Source organism: Chiloscyllium plagiosum, chromosome 10, assembly GCF_004010195.1.
Source record: "Chiloscyllium plagiosum isolate BGI_BamShark_2017 chromosome 10, ASM401019v2, whole genome shotgun sequence".
Classification (NCBI taxonomy): domain Eukaryota; kingdom Metazoa; phylum Chordata; class Chondrichthyes; order Orectolobiformes; family Hemiscylliidae; genus Chiloscyllium; species Chiloscyllium plagiosum.
This window is the reverse complement of record NC_057719.1, coordinates 25,032,233-25,048,002: the sequence shown is the minus strand read 5'-3', so window position 1 is coordinate 25,048,002 and position 15,770 is coordinate 25,032,233. Positions and strand designations below refer to the sequence as shown.

General features: G+C 40.0%; 1 protein-coding gene across 2 annotated transcripts in view; it reads left to right on the top strand.

Moving 5' to 3' along the window:
* ubr7 (ubiquitin protein ligase E3 component n-recognin 7) overlaps nucleotides 1–15,770 on the top strand; it is a 36,796-nt gene that overhangs the window by 3,952 nt on the left and 17,074 nt on the right. For both annotated transcript variants that reach the window (XM_043697197.1, XM_043697196.1), the window contains exons 4-7: nucleotides 1,803–1,898; nucleotides 1,994–2,047; nucleotides 13,680–13,785; nucleotides 15,120–15,313. In XM_043697197.1, coding sequence (XP_043553132.1) covers nucleotides 1,803–1,898; nucleotides 1,994–2,047; nucleotides 13,680–13,785; nucleotides 15,120–15,313 — 450 coding nt within the window. The remainder of the gene's footprint in view (nucleotides 1–1,802; nucleotides 1,899–1,993; nucleotides 2,048–13,679; nucleotides 13,786–15,119; nucleotides 15,314–15,770) is intronic.

The window sequence follows — 15,770 nt, the reverse complement described above, 5'->3', positions numbered from 1 at the left end:
TGATGCAGCAAGATGTAAGCAGTAAGAACCATGAGCGATTCTAGTATTTTAATATGTATGTTGACCATTTCATGGTTAGCTTTCAATGTGAAGTACATGCTATGTGTGCCAATGCGTCAAACTCCACCTGTGAGTCCTTTTCCATGCTAATTGTAAGTATTGGTTTTCAATTGACTCTACCTGCTCCTTCCCATCTCAATTGCTTTTAGGCCAGCATTCTGCTTTGGAGAAATGAACTAAAAACAGAGAATGTTGGACAGATTTAGCTGGTCAAGTAACATCTGTGGAAAGTAAAGCAAAGTTGATGCTTCAACCTGTGTACTTTCATCAAAACAATTTCTCATGTCGTAATTGTCCTTTTAGTGATTGACTACATCACAAAAGGGGATCTAATTATGAAAATCCTATGATCTCTCTGCACCTTTAGAAAGGATCCAACTCCTGAAAGTTAACATTACAATTGCATGCATTAAGTCACTAGCATAGAATAAGAATAATTGATGAAAACAATGATTTTGTTTCCACAGGCATTAGATAGAGGCCAAACTCCAAATATTGAAAGGTTAAAGGTTGAAACTATTATCCAATGTAATGTAAATAAAGATCATTTGAAAATTGGTTTAACTTTTTAGTTAACAATGATCAGAGTGGCTGTCCATTCACATGCAGTAATGTTTATAGAATCAAATCTAAATTTAAGCATAAAGAGACCACCATGATTCAGTAAGGGGCGGGGGAGGGGGGTTGTTGGTTAAGGAGGAACCTATTGAAAGTGCTTGGCCTAGAAGCAATTCTCTGGCATAAACATAAACATACAAAATTGACAGGTTAGAAAGACGTGCAAGCTTGTCTTTACAGTGACTGGAGTATCATGACAAGATGCTGCTTGTCCATCTCCTCCTTCCACAGCTTTGTGTTCTCTTGAGAGAAGCAAATTGAACCTTTGGGTTGTGGGGGATGGCAGGAGGGAAGAAAGGAGAATTCCTTAGATGAAGACAGTAGCTACTATGTCGCACAGCAAAGGAATTGAGTAAGATGTTCCTTTCTGGATTGGAGGTGCTAGATCTGAGCCCAAGAACTTACTGCTGATCACTGTGTATTGGGAGAGGGCAATAAGGGAAAAAGTAAAGAAACAATAGGATTGATTGAGAGCTAGAAGAATGACAAGGTAGGAGAACCTGAATGATAAAGCGAATTCAGGAAGAAGGTATGAGACAGAGACATCATTCAATGTTGAGGCTTTTTGGCATGTTAATTTCATTTTGGGCTTTTGTTTTTTGCCTCAATCTAGAATATTGCATTTTGGACTGGTCTACATGCCAGAGTATACACTGCATTTACAATGTGCTGCCATGGAGAGGGAATTGACGATTCATCAGTCCTTTTTTTTCTCTCTCTGTTGTTCTTTTTCCAGTTGCATAATCTCAAAGCTTTTACTTTGAACTCTTGACTATTTCATGTTCTGTTTGTATCTTCCTTTTATTTAGTAGCTGAAAATGTGTTGCTGGAAAAGCGCAGCAGGTCAGGCAGCATCCAGGGAACAGGAGAATCGACGTTTCGGGCATAAGCCCTTCTTCAGGAAACCTCAGTTTCAGGAAACACATTTTCAGCTCTGATTTCCAGCATCTGCAGACCTCACTTTCTCCTTTTATTTAGTATCACAGTGAGCGTGATACCCATCAGAAAATGTCATTTGAGATACAAAAAATGTGTTTGACTTTTATGTTAATGGAATGGGAGTTCAGTTTACTGCCTGTGGTTATGTCAGCATCTGATTTTCTGTGGCTTTTTGTTTTAAACAGGAAAAAGAGAAAGCAAACTATGGCAATAAATATAATGATAATTTCTTTGGACTGTACTGTGTCTGCAAGAGGCCTTACCCAGATCCTGAGGATGAGGTAAGATATTCAGATACTGGCCTTAGTAGTGCTGCATAGTTTTGGTAATAAGGCAAGCTCAGTATCTTATGGAGACTGTGTCCTTATTTCTCTAGACCCCCGATGAAATGATTCAGTGTGTCGTGTGTGAAGACTGGTTTCATGGAAGGGTAAGAAAACTGTTCACAAATTATATACAATGGAAGTCCATTATAACTAATATGGTTCATTATACCTTAAATTAGTCTTTGGCATATAATACATATGGTTCCCAAAGGGGGTGAATCTTCTAACTGGTTTCAAAATTTGAGAAAGTAGGTTTTTTTTATTATTAATATGGTCCTGCAATAATGGTCTATTTGGATCTCAACATACATGTTTATGATGGACTTGCCCTTTTTTAATTTTAAAGTTCCTAATAATCTATTGTTTTGGAAACCGTGAGATTTGTAGAACTTAGCTCATTGTTCTGGGTGTAGGTTTGTTCGCTGAGTTGGAAGGTTCAGTTTCAGACGTTTTGTCACCATACTAGGTAACATCTTCAGTGAGCCTCCAAACGAAGAATTGCTGATGATTCCTGCTTTCTATTTATGTTTGGGTTTATTTGGGTTGGTGATGTCATTTCCTACGGTGATGTCATTTCCTGTTCTTTTTCTCGGCGGGGTGATAAATGGGATCCAACTCAATGTGTTTGTTGATAGAGTTCTGGTTGGAATGCCATGCTTTAGGAATTCTTGTGTGTGTGTCTCTATTTGGCTTGTCCTAGGATGGATGTGTTGTCCCAGTCGAAGTGGTGTCCTTCCTTATCTGTAAGAATTCCTAGAAGCATGGCAATCCAACCAGAACTCTATCAACAAACACCGTTGAGTTGGACCCCATTTACTACCCCCTGAGAAAAAGAACAGGAAATGACATCACCATAGGAAATGACATCACCAATCTAAAGAAACCCAAACAAATAAATAGAAAGCAGGAATCATCAGCAGTGCTTTGTCCGGAGGCTCACTGAAGATGTTACCTAGTTTGGTGACAAAACGTCTGACAATGAACCTTCCAGCTCAGTGAGCAAACCTACATCCAGTACCTCAACCTGAGCTACAAATCTCCTCAACTTGCTAATAGCTCGTCGCTTTTTGTCCCAAAAGCAATTCTACTGACCTATTCCCTGTCACCTTGTATCATCAGCTTCTAACGTTTATCCACGTTTCCTTTTTAAAAATGTAATAATTTCTATATTTTAACCATAACTTGTGACAAAACATTCCATATTCCATCAGCTCTTCATGGAGAAAGTAAAATGCTTTGGTGGTTCAAAATATGAACAGTTCAAGTTAGCTTTGAAAATGCATATTCTTAAAAGATAGCTATCCTGTTATTGTTAACTGAGCTCAAGGGAGAAAAGAGAAAGCAATCAACCTAACGGCACAGGTTCAAGGTGAGAGAGGGTAAGTTTTAGGGAGAAATGCAGGGAAAATGTTTCTCAGAGAGTGGTGGGTGCCTGGAACACACTGCCAGTGGAGGTGGTGGTAGCAGGTATGTTAGCAAAGGTCTGTGGCTGAACCCGAGCACTGTGGCTGGAAAAAAAGAGCAATGGAGAAAGTTCAGGTAAAGGAGGCCCTGCTGGCCCAGGAGAGCGAGCCCAGGGGTTTCCTGGTGTCAGACAGCTCCCCCCTCCAACTCCAAGCTGCCTCCATTGGCGGTGGAAAAGGTCATCATTGAGGGGGCTATCTATGTTTGTGTCATTGTGGGTGTGTGGAGCAGAGAGTGGAGACTTCTAATTATTGGTGATGTTCACAATGTGTTGCTGAACCCCAGGGTTTTTTTTTTTTTGTGGAGATGTTTGTGGGAGGGGGAGGTACTTTCAGGTCCCTGTGGAGCTGCCTCTCCCTAAATGCTAAGATTCTGGGGGGCACTGGCTCCCCTGACATCTCATTGGATTCCATTTGCATCCCTGCGATTCACATCGTAGAGTTAAAGGGAGTGGCGAGGTAATTGTTTAAAGTGGAATGGGGTATGCAGCTGGTTGCTGACATGTTGTCTTCTGCATCCCCAGTCCTCCCCCAGAACACATGCACAGATCCGTTTCACTGTTAGTGAACAATTTCTGCAGCATGTAGGCTGCAATGGGAGTGCAAACTGGGTAATAAGTATTAGTCCCATTTCTGCATTTTTCACTGGGTGAGTTCTGTTAAAATGGGTGTAATTTTTATGGAATCTCTTCCCTCCTATTTCTTTTTTCAATTTTGTCACAGTCCAAAGATATGATTTCTGTTATTATCTACTTTTTGACACTGCAGGGCATATGCATTACTTACACACACCCACACACCCATGTACATACTGTTTCCTTCTTTGGCACAGGGCAGGTATTCAAGTTAATGGAATGACTAGAAAATAGATAGGATAAATAGATAAGGTCTTTTTCCCTGAGGTGGGGGAGACCAGAACTAGAAGGCAAAGGTTTAGGATGAAAGGGGAAAGATATAAAAGGGACCTAAAGAGGTGACTTTTTCACACTGAGAGGGTGATGCGTATATGGAATGAGCTGCCAGAGGAAGTGCTGGAGGCTGGTACAATTACAGCATTTAAAAGGCATCTGGATGGGTATATGAAGAGGAAAGGTTTAGAGAGATATGGGCCAAGTGCTGGCAAATGGGACTGGATTGGGTTGGGATATCTGATTGAGTTAGACTGAAGGGTCTGTTTCCACGCTGTATATCCCTATGACTCTATTATTGGTTAATTTTGGAATTAGGGAATATGTTAATGTTCAGATGAATTTATTTTGCTGCTTAGAGACTTGGAGTTTGTTCAAATTTATAGGCTATAAACAGCCTGGATGTTATTAATGACACTATTTGTTAGTATTTAGTGACCTTACATGAGCTTTAGCAGTTGATTATGTATAAATCTAGTAATTTCTGAAAAGTAGCCTGCTGGCGGTAGAATATTGATATTAGGGCAGTGTTGGTCCCAAGATATTATCTAGTGGTACTTTGGGGTATTAGTACAGTTTAATCTTTGTAAAATAATTGCATTCCCTCTTTTTCAATATACAGTAGATATTGACTTCCAATATGAAAAACTTCCCTATCAAACAATTAGAATTGTTGCTGTGGTTCTGTTCGCCGAACTGGAAGTTTTTGTTGGAAACGTTTCGTCCCCTGTCTCGGTGACATCATCAGTGCTTGGGAGCCTCCTGTGAAGCGCTTCAGTAGTGTTTCCTCCGGCATTTATAGTGGCCTGTACCTGCCGCTTCCGGTTGTCAGTTTCAGCTGTCCGCTGTAGTGGCCGGTATATTGGGTCCAGGTCGATGTGTTTGTTGATGGAGTTTGTGGAAGAGTACCATGCTTCTAGGAATTCCCTGGCTGTTCTTTGTTTGGCTTGCCCTATAATGGTAGTGTTGTCCCAGTCAAATTCATGTTGCTTGTCGTCTGGTATAGCAGTCTAGTCATTTAACGTATATTAGCTAGAGACAGCTTGAATTAATGGGTCTCTTTGAGGATGGATAGACTTAATTAATAAAGTGCCATATGGATCTGTCCAGGGGACTCAATTATTTACTATTACTGACTTGGAGGAAGGGTCTGACTAAAAATAGGTGGGAGGGCATGTTATGTGGACAAAAGGAATTGCAAGGAGATATTGATAAGTGAATGGTCAAAAAACTGGGTTGTTGGAGCTTGTACTTTTGTAGGAAGGATCGTAAGTCAGATTATTATTTAGAGAGTGAGATACTCCAAAGCTGTACCGCACAGAACAGAAGGATCTATGTGTTCTTGTGCATGAAACATGAAGGATAGCATGCAGCTACAGCAAGTAGTTAAATGGCAAAGTAATGGGGGGGGGGGGGGGGAAGAGAGAGAGAGAGAGAGAGAGATAGATCGGGAGTTGAGGGCCATGAGGAGTTGGACTGAATCAGGACTTGAGGCCTGGTGCAGATCAGCCATTATTTGATTAAATAGAGGACAAGCTTGATGGGACGATAGGCCAACTCCTGCTCCAGTTTCTTCTGTTCCTTCGGTTGAAATGTTTACACTGTCACTTAGCTCTCTTGGTATAACTGCTCCATAACCTTTTATTTCTTTTTACCTCAACATCTTGTGTTTAATATACTGGACTATTAGTCCACTCTATTCCTTTTTTGTTTAGTTTTAAAACTATTATTTATATCAATTTCTTCACACTGACCACCACACCCATTTCATTTTAGGTTTTGGAAGACATTCTGACTGCTCTTTTAAAATCCTATTTTTCTCTGGGATAGCACAGTTCTGGCGGAGGTTATCTTTGTTGCACATTTTCCTATGTCTACCGCTGTCCCATGAAATTGAATTTGTCTTTCTTATAGCACTCCCTCAGTCACATGTTCCCCTTCTTCATGTACTTAACACTGCGCTAGTTTGCGTTCAACTCCAGTAATAATTTGGATGTAGGTCAATTCAAGTTCTGTCCTCTTCTTTTAAATTTAGCTTTTGTGTGTCTGGTGCACTCTAACTGGACCTCTTTAGCCTTGTCATATGGTGTTGGTCCCAATACAGAGATCCTCTCTCTGATATGCTGTTTTTAAGCAATTAGAGATGTCACTCACCCTGGGATAGGCAATGTATCATGTGGGACTGCCAATCCTGGTGACAAAGGATGTGGTGCATCCTCAATATATTTACTCCTTACATTTTTCCCTCCTCTCTTTCTTTCAGCTAGATCATGGCACTTTGGAGCAAGAGGGTATCTGATCTGACTATAGTACTTTCTGCGGTCCTAGTTTTCCAGCTCACCTTGGGTTCCCTGTGCTGTGTACATGATCAGTCACATTATCCTTGTCTTATTCTAAGATGAGACCAAACCCTGGAGCAAACTGTCCAGATGCTGCTCTGCTTGCCTTTCTATGACAGTATATCTTTAAATCGCACTCCTAGCTCAATGGCTATAAATACCAGAGATTCAAGACCAATCTGCATGTGGATTTGTTCAGGATAGTCCCAGCAATCGCAAACTCTTAATATTCTGCAGTCAGACACTCTGTCCTGTCTTAGTCTTGATTATTTATGTTTTTCTTAGTTTCCGATTTCAGTTTTCCTTTTCTTGCCCTCACTGGCCTTTAGCATTAAATCAGTAAATAATAATGTATTGATTGAAACTTAAATGAGCCACCAAAAGAATTGGAGGCAAAAAGCAGCATTCTCACTCTCTCAAAATTCCATTTTTTCCATTCTTCTAAGTTTATGATTTACCCATTTGTGACTACCCTTACACCTGTAGTGTGTGTGCTTGAGTGATTTTACTCCACTTGTTAAGACATGTCTAGATCAAATGGGACTTTACCTGTGGGCCCGAAGGTCAGAGTTCAGGATGCCACCATTGTACCATGACCCAATATAAGTTGCAAATACTGTTTCCTGATTATTTTCTAATCATCCAGTTCACATATGTTGTTATAATGCCCTTGGTGAAAGTAGGACTTAAAACTAGGCCTCCTGGCTCAGAGGTAAGGACACTACCACTTTGCTGCAAGACCTGACGCAAGTTGCAAACACACTGTTCCTTGCTGACAGTAATTGGCTTCTATTTAGAGGGTCGTTACTGTTTATTGGTGGTTAACTGAAACCAACAGGCAGTTTCCATTTACCCACTTCATTCATTTTTACCAATTTTTTAAATTCTGCATTGAAATAAAAATTATCAGAATTTCCACTTTCACCAAAATCCCAATTTTTCACATTTTGTTATTAATGCATTCCATTTGCATCCACACTTCGCAGCCAGTAAGTGCTTTTTGAAGTTTAATCTTTTGTAAGAAATACAACAACGAATTTGCAAGTAAGTATCCACAAATGGCGATGTGATAATGACGGCATTCTCTGTTTTGCTTGGTGATTTTGATTGTGAGATAAATGTGTACAGGACTCGAGGTTTAATTCCCTGTCCTCATGGTGTGGTGCTGTAGAATATTCTGAGACAGGCCCCTGACTTAATGTCTTTACCAAAAGATGGTACTTCAGTACTACATTGGAGTGGTAGTTTCGACTTTTTTTTTGACTCTGGTGTGAAATTTGATCCCTTGGTAAAAATGAAGGAGTGATACCATGGCTGATAATAAACTGCCTTATTGAAGCCTAGACACAGTCTAACAATACAGTGGCAGTGGGCGGCTAAACATTTGGGTATCAGCAGCAGGCATGTAGAAGCTTACTCCAAGATAATGTCAGGACAGGGGCAGTAAATGAGGGACAGACTCTTTTGTGACTTTGGATGTAATGAAGTGGTGGAAAGGAATGTTATTGCTAAACGTGGCCTGGCTGTGTTGGAGTATGTAAGGATGGAATTAAGGAAGGACAACAGAGTAAGGTGGGTAAAAACAATGACTGCAGATGCTGGAAACCAGATTCTGGATTAGTGGTGCTGGAAAAGCACAGCAGTTCAGGCAGCATCCGAGGAGCTTTTGCTCAAAACGTCGATTTTACTGCTCCTCGGATGCTGCCTGAGCTGCTGTGCTTTTCCAGCACCACTAATCCAGAACAGAGTAAGGTGGTCCAATTACTCAAAAGGATGAGATGAAAATGCCTCTTTTTTTTCAGGCAATGTTAACACATTGCTGTTAGTCTGTGAGACATGACAAAATCAAGATAAACAGCATGGATCTATTTATTCCTTATACACACACTCATCAGTATTGTAAGTAGGGTGAGAGGAGCATCATGCACAGCATAAACATCAGTACAAAGATCCATTTGTGCTGTAAATTCTGTGTAACTCTGTTTTATGTTAGGTCACACTCTCTTTTTATAGATATTTTATTGTGCCAAACTGCACATTTTGTGTTGAGCTTAACTGTTGAACTAATTGGACTGCTTAAATCTGTGGGCTCAATCTGTCCTTTTGGAACTTGACTTGTTTTGTAAGACTTAACTTTCTAACAGTTTACCCTTTTGGAAAGCTTTAATAGTGCTTTAAAACCACTTGATTAACAAGGTGGTTTTATTGGCAGTTGGATCAGTAATAGCCATTGGCTGTGTATGAAAACAATGAATATGAGTAGAGAAGTTTATGGGTGGAAGGCCATTCTTTTTCATTGAAGAATCATTAAATATTTAGTAAAACTCTTTTTGATTTTTATTCAAGCAAAACTGACTACGTAGGCAAATGGATTAATTTACTCAAACTCCAATAAATCAATTACTTATCAAGTTATTTTTTGGCCATCAATGCAAACCTGTTTACATTTTCGTATTCGGAAATAGTGGTCAGGATAATGTGGGCGGCTTAAACGGATAATGATGTCATTTTCAATAAAAATTGGGAATTGGCAGGCATTTTGATAATTATGTTGCATCAATTTTACACGAAAGAGGTCACACTGCCAAAACATTGGATCAAGGGCAAAAGCTCAGCAAAATTAACATCAGCAACAGAACAACAATCAAATTGGGGCATGAAAGAGCTCAAATTTCCCAAGATCAGATAGTTTCAATGCTAAGATTTCAAAGAATTAGATGAGAGCATTGCTGATGCTGAAACTGTAATTTTCAAAAGTATCATTGATTCTAAATTGATTTTTTACATTCCGTATTTCAGATAAATTGCAGACTGAAACCAGACATTTATACACTAACTGGCCTAACATCTGTTGAAAGTTACTGAACAGTAATTAAAAATAGATTTGCTGAACACTGAAAGCTTGCAGCTAGTCAGAGGGAGAGAGCCAGTATGAATTTGCCTGACGAATTGAACTTCTAAAGATGTGACTAAAGTAGTGGACTAGGGTGTTGTCTCTGCATGTTTATTTAAAATGTACTTTTTTGAAGGCATTTCAAAGAACAGAAACCAACATATCCCTTTCTAAATGATGAAAGACTTGATCTAAAATTGCTTAATGTATCATCACCTCTTCATGAAACTATTCATTTGGCTATAAATTCTGTGCCTTATGATCTTATTCTCCACAACCACCTGAGGAAGGAGCAGCGCTTTGAAAGCCAGTGTTTCCAAATAAGTTGAAGGCAAATTATTGATTTGGTTAGAAAATAGGATAAGTGTCAGGGGATGGAGTTCTGGATAATAGATATTCGAATTTGCAAAGAGATACGAATAGTTATGTGAATGTGGAAAGCTGTGAGAAATAGCGTTTAGTACAGGCAAATGTGAAGTCAGCCATTTTGCACCCAAAAAGGACAAAATTAGTTTTTTTTTTAAATGATGGAAAGCTAGAAATAAAGGAGTTTCAGAGACCTGCACATGAATCATTTAAAAATGCCATGAACCGAACAATTAAAGAGTATTGAAGTGGTTTATAAGAATATAATTGTAAGAGAGTGAGTACTGTCAGCAGTTCCAGATATCAGAACTTTGGGTAGAATATATTGGTTTTGGAGAGAATGCAATATTGATTTACAAGATTTGGATTACAAGACTTGGAGGTGCCGGTGTTGGACTGAGGTGGACAAAGTTTAAAAATCACACAACACCAGGTTGTAGTCCAACAGGTTTATTTGGAAACACTAGCTTTCAAAGCGCTGCTCCTTCCTCCAGGTGGTTGTGAAAAATAAGATCATGAGGCACAGAATTTATAGCCAAATGAGTACAGTGTCATAGAGATGTGCTGATACATTAAACAACTTTAGATCAAGTCTTTCATCTTTTAGAATGGGATGTGTTGGTTTCTGTTCTTTGATCTGTAGATCCCAGAACTTCCTTTAACTTACATTCTCAAGAAAGGTCTAGCTTTTCAAACAATAGATACCATCTCCACTCTGACAATGCATTAAGTTGTGGGGTCTGTGTTCCAATGTTGAGTTAGACTGGTTCTACGTCTAAAGTGGGATTTAGAGTTTTACATGGATTCATGCAGTTTTTGAGCGAAATAAAATGTAATTCTGCAAAACCAAATTCACCCCATAAACTTGTGTGTGTGTGTCGAAGAGACAGTGAGTGTGTGCGAGTATATTTAGGCTTGGTTAAGTGTGAGTGTGATGGGGTATACGCATATGTGGGAGGGGTTGTGTGTGTGTGTCTGCGTGGGTGTGAGAATATGTAGCCGTTTTTGTGTGAGAGTGTGTGTATAGTGCAATGGAGTCACCTGTAGTACGACATGAACCCAGGGCATAGTTGAGACCATTCCCATGGTTATCGAACTTTGCTGTCAGCTTCTGCTCGGCCACTTTGCATTGTTGCTTATCCCGAAGTCCGCCTCGGAGGATGATCACCCAAAGGTCTGAGGCCAAATGGCCTGGACCGCTGAAGTGTTCCCCGACTGGAAGGAACAGTCCTGCCTGGTGATTGTTGCGTAGTGTCCATTCATCCGTTGTCATAGTGTCTGTTTGGTCTCGCCGATGTACTATGCCTCAGGGTGTCCTTGCCTGCAATGTATAAGATAGACAAAATAGGCCGAGTCGCATGAGTACCTGCCCCGTACATGGTGGGTAGTGTTCCCATGCGTAATGGTGGTATCCGTGTCGACACTCTGACACGTCTTGCAGCATCAGCTGTGACAGGGTTGTACAGTGTTGTGGTCGATGTTGTCCTGAAGGATGGGCAGTTTGCTGTGAACAACGATCTGTTTAAGGTTTGGTTGTTCAAAAACAAGAAGTGGAGGCATGGGGGAAGGTCTTGGCGACGTACTCTGACTCACCAAGTACTGGACAAGGAAGGGTACTGTGTCTGTCCAACCAGGAGGTCATTATGGCTTCTTGCTGTGGCATGTCGGAACTGTCAGTTGATTGGTTGGGCATCATACCTGTTCTTTTGAGGGCATCCTTGAGCCATCAAGTGCCAGTCACGTTCCTCCTCATCTAAACAGATCCTGTGAATGTGTAGGGCTTGTCCATAAGGGATAGCTGTTTTAATATGTTTTGGGTGGAAGTTGGAGAAGTGTAACATTGTGAGGTTATCTGTGGGATTGCCCATCCTTGATAGAGATGCATGTGTCCAAGAATGAGACAGATACTAAAGAGTAGTCCATGTTAAGTCTGATGCTGGGATGAAACCCGTTGATATCATTGTGTAGTTATTTCAGTGACTCCTTGCCATATTGAAAATGTCGTCAATATACCTGGTGGATAGTGTTGGTTGGAGGTCCTGTGCAGAAAAGAAGTCTTGTTCGAACTTGTGCATGAAAATGTTGGCATATTGGGTTGCAAGTTTGGTCCCCATGGCCATTCCATGGGTCATGATGAAGAACCTGTGGTCAAAGGTGAAAACATTGTGGTCAAGGACGAAGCAGATGAATTGTAGGATGGTGCTTAGAGATTGGCAGTTGTTGGTGTTGAGTACTGAATCTGTTGCCAAAATGTCGTCGTTGTAGAGGATGCTGGTATAGAGTGCTGACATGTCCATTGTAAGGAAGAATGTTCACGGTTCGACTGGTCCATGAGTGCTGAGTTTCTATAAGAAATCTGTAATGTCGTGGTGCTGTGATTTTTTTACTTGGTACTACAGGGTTTAAATTACAATGAGATTACACAAACTAGGGTTGCATAATCTGAATTTGGAAAGATAACGCATCGTTTGATTCAAGTTTTCAGGATATTAAAGGAAATCAGAAGGGGTTGACAAAGAGAACTATTTATTTGTGCTAGGTGGGAGATAGCATTTAGAAAACATAGTCTAAAGAACTTTTTAGGAGTGAAGTTGGGGAAGACTTCTAACACACTGGATGAGATTTGGAATTTATTTCTGCAATTGGTAATCGATGCGAGAGTAATCATTAGTTTTAAATCTGAGATTTTTGTTGAGCAAAGGAACTGAGCAATGTGGTAAAGGCGGGTATACAGATTTAGGTTTTAGGTGCGCCATGATCTCTGTCTGAAAATTGGAACAATCTTGATGGCATGCTCTTGTTTCTGTTGTAAATGATGGTAGTGGGAGAATGAGACCCTGGTAATCCTTTTTAAAGTTCATCCTTTGTCCTGAATTGATGTTTAAATGAGTCTAATTAGTTTTGTTTAAGTTGTCATGTCCCCTTTGGTTTTTACAGCTGGGCCATTCTTAATTTAAACTGTTTTATATCACCCTGTAATCATTTCCAGGTTGAAGCAGCTCGATACGTTTTGGAGCAGTGTTTCAGAATTGAGATCTCTGCACTTTAGAAGTGAAAATAATGGTTAGAACATTGTGAGGGCCCTAGAACCTGCTGTTTGAATCTCTTATCCTGTCTAGTGGACGCACAAATCTGCAACTAGTGAAAATGCCTCATTTCCCATTTTATTTTCTCCTTGTTGAAAGTGTAGTGTAGCAGGTGCTCTGTGCAACTGAGCTGTCATTCTCAGAATTAACTAGAGGTTCTTTTGGGATCCACTGTACACAAGGAGCCCTCCTTTTTGTGCTTAAAATCTTTCAATGCACAACTTAGTTAACCTACCATGGCAACCCTTTCGTTACTACGCATCCAGTTCCCTTTTTGTTTTGAAACTTTAAAACTCCATTCTTGAAGGTTACTATTGAATTTGCTTCAAACAACATTTTAAGCAGTGGTCTGTTTATCACCGATCATATTCTATATATAATCAGGTGTATGAATCCTGCAACGGTTTTAATTTTGAAGCTGCTGTTTACCACAAAGAGTTTTGTTTCCCATCAGTACTCACGACTGGCATTGGCACATGCATCAGAATCACCAGTGTTAAGACAGACAGATTGAACTGGCTTTCCGACATCGGTTACCAAAGCATGTTCATAGCAGCTTCTCGCAATTATTTTGTTAAAGTGTGTGTCATAATAAGACTGAGTTCACCTTCTATTCTTACCATATTCACAGTTTTAAATGATTAAATGCTAATCAACTTGTGACTGTTGATTGATTTTTAGCACCTTGGTGCCACTCTGCCAGATAATGAGGAGTATCAGGAAATGGTCTGTCGGAGCTGCATGAAGAGATGTTCATTTCTTTGGGCCTATGCAACGCATGTGGCAGGTAGGAAGTATCTTGGTTCAGCTTCAGTTCAGGATATTATCTGTTTTGAGCCCTGCTAAGTTTAGTAAAATCGCTAGTTATCAGCAGCTGGTTAAACATAGCAGTCAACCCTGTCACTGTCCAGTGATGTTAAGACCGTATAACCACTGTCAGACCCAGCACTGCTATGTAAAGTTAACTGCTTTTAAAAAGAACAAATATAGAGGAGCCATATTTTTTACCTTGTCTGGTTTTTTTGATCTGTTTTCACTGAACCTGGTAAAATATGTTAGGGTTCAGTGTAACTCTGATACTAAAATAAACACAATTCCAGAGAACTCAGCAGATCCATGGAGAGAGAAACAGTTTAAAAGTTTCAACGCAAGGACCTTTCTTCAAAACCAAGCTCCTCTGAACACATGAGTCCAAGAGAGTCTCAGCTGCCTAACCCTCAAGGACAAGTAGATGAGCTAATGTCCAAGCGCCTGACTGTCTAATGTGCCCATCAGCCAGACTAACTTGCTGCATGAACTGCTCATCTTCTGTGAGGTTGGTGGCTAACCAGGCAAAATCTGTCATTTATTGTATAAATTTGACTGCGACCCATCATAGCAGTAAACATTTACCACCTTCGCGATTAACAAAAAAACCTCTCCTTTCCTTACCAAGAGATTGATGTGAGGAAAGCCGCCATAACTCTAAGCAAATGTTGTTTTAGATTGGCTTCAGTCCATTGAAAGCCAAACTAATATTGCATATAGCCTGCTGGAGATTATCCCCCCTTAAGAAGATTGCTTAGCTTTGACTGATTTCAATTTTAAAGTTTATTTTTAATCCTTGTTTTTGTGATTTAATCCTGTATTAAAAAAAGCTCCAGATGTTTTCATTGAGGAATGACAAAATACCAAACTGAGTTCTGAAGAAGAGTTGTAATAGAATTGAAATGTGAACTCTTGCTTCTCAACAAGAAACTCTCTTGTTTTCACTCTCTCTCCCCAGGAGCTACTAGGTCTGTTGCATTCTCCAGCACATTTTGCATCTAAAGTAGCAAATTGTGATTTTGTCATGTACTTGATAATGCATTTCTTGAAGACTGGTATTATTTGGATGGGTCATTGTGTTTTAGCGTGTTGTGAATTGATAATATTGGTGGGTGGAATTGAATATGGGATGGGGAGAGTAGGCAAATGTTTTTTTTTATAGCTATTTTATCTCGATCGACAAGAAAGAATATGAATGGAAAGTAGCCCATCCAGAGGTGTTTGAGTACCCTGTTGACTTCCATCATGGTGGGAGTGTGGGAAAGAGTCTGATATCTTGCTTTATTAAAACTTGCTTTTGTATACTTCGCCCAGTGACTAAAGCATCAGACGTTGAAAACAGTGGACCACTGACCAAAGTAGAGGATGGTACTGTTGACGTGTGCTCAATACGGGAAAATGGAGATGTACATAATCAGAATGCAATGACTATTGAAACGAAATCTGACGAAACTGCAGCCAAACACAACGAGCCTTCCACAAGCTATAAAGTCGAAGAGAAATCTGAGGTGACATTGATTTTTTCACTAAAATGTACACTGTTTACTTTGAGTGAACCAAGTTGATTTTCCATCTTCCTCTAATTGAAGATTGAATCAGTGTCTGTGTGCATGGTTTCTAAAAATCCACAACTTGTGCTTCATGTTATTGGATTGCTTTCTCCCATGAAATAAATCAGGGTTGAGTGCTTTATTCTCAAGTGAATGAAGATTTGGGGGCATTTACAGCACAGGAAACCCTTCAGTCCAATGTGTACTTGTTGGTTCTCGGGTTGATCTAGCCATCAGTTCCATCTTCTAATTCTTTCCAAATCATTGGTTATAGTGTCATAGAGATGTACAGCATGGAAACAGACCCTTCGGTCCAACCCGTCCATGCCGACCAGATATCCCAATCCAATCTAGTCCCACCTGCCAGCACCCGGCCCATATCCCTCCAAACCCTTCCTATTCATATACCCATCCA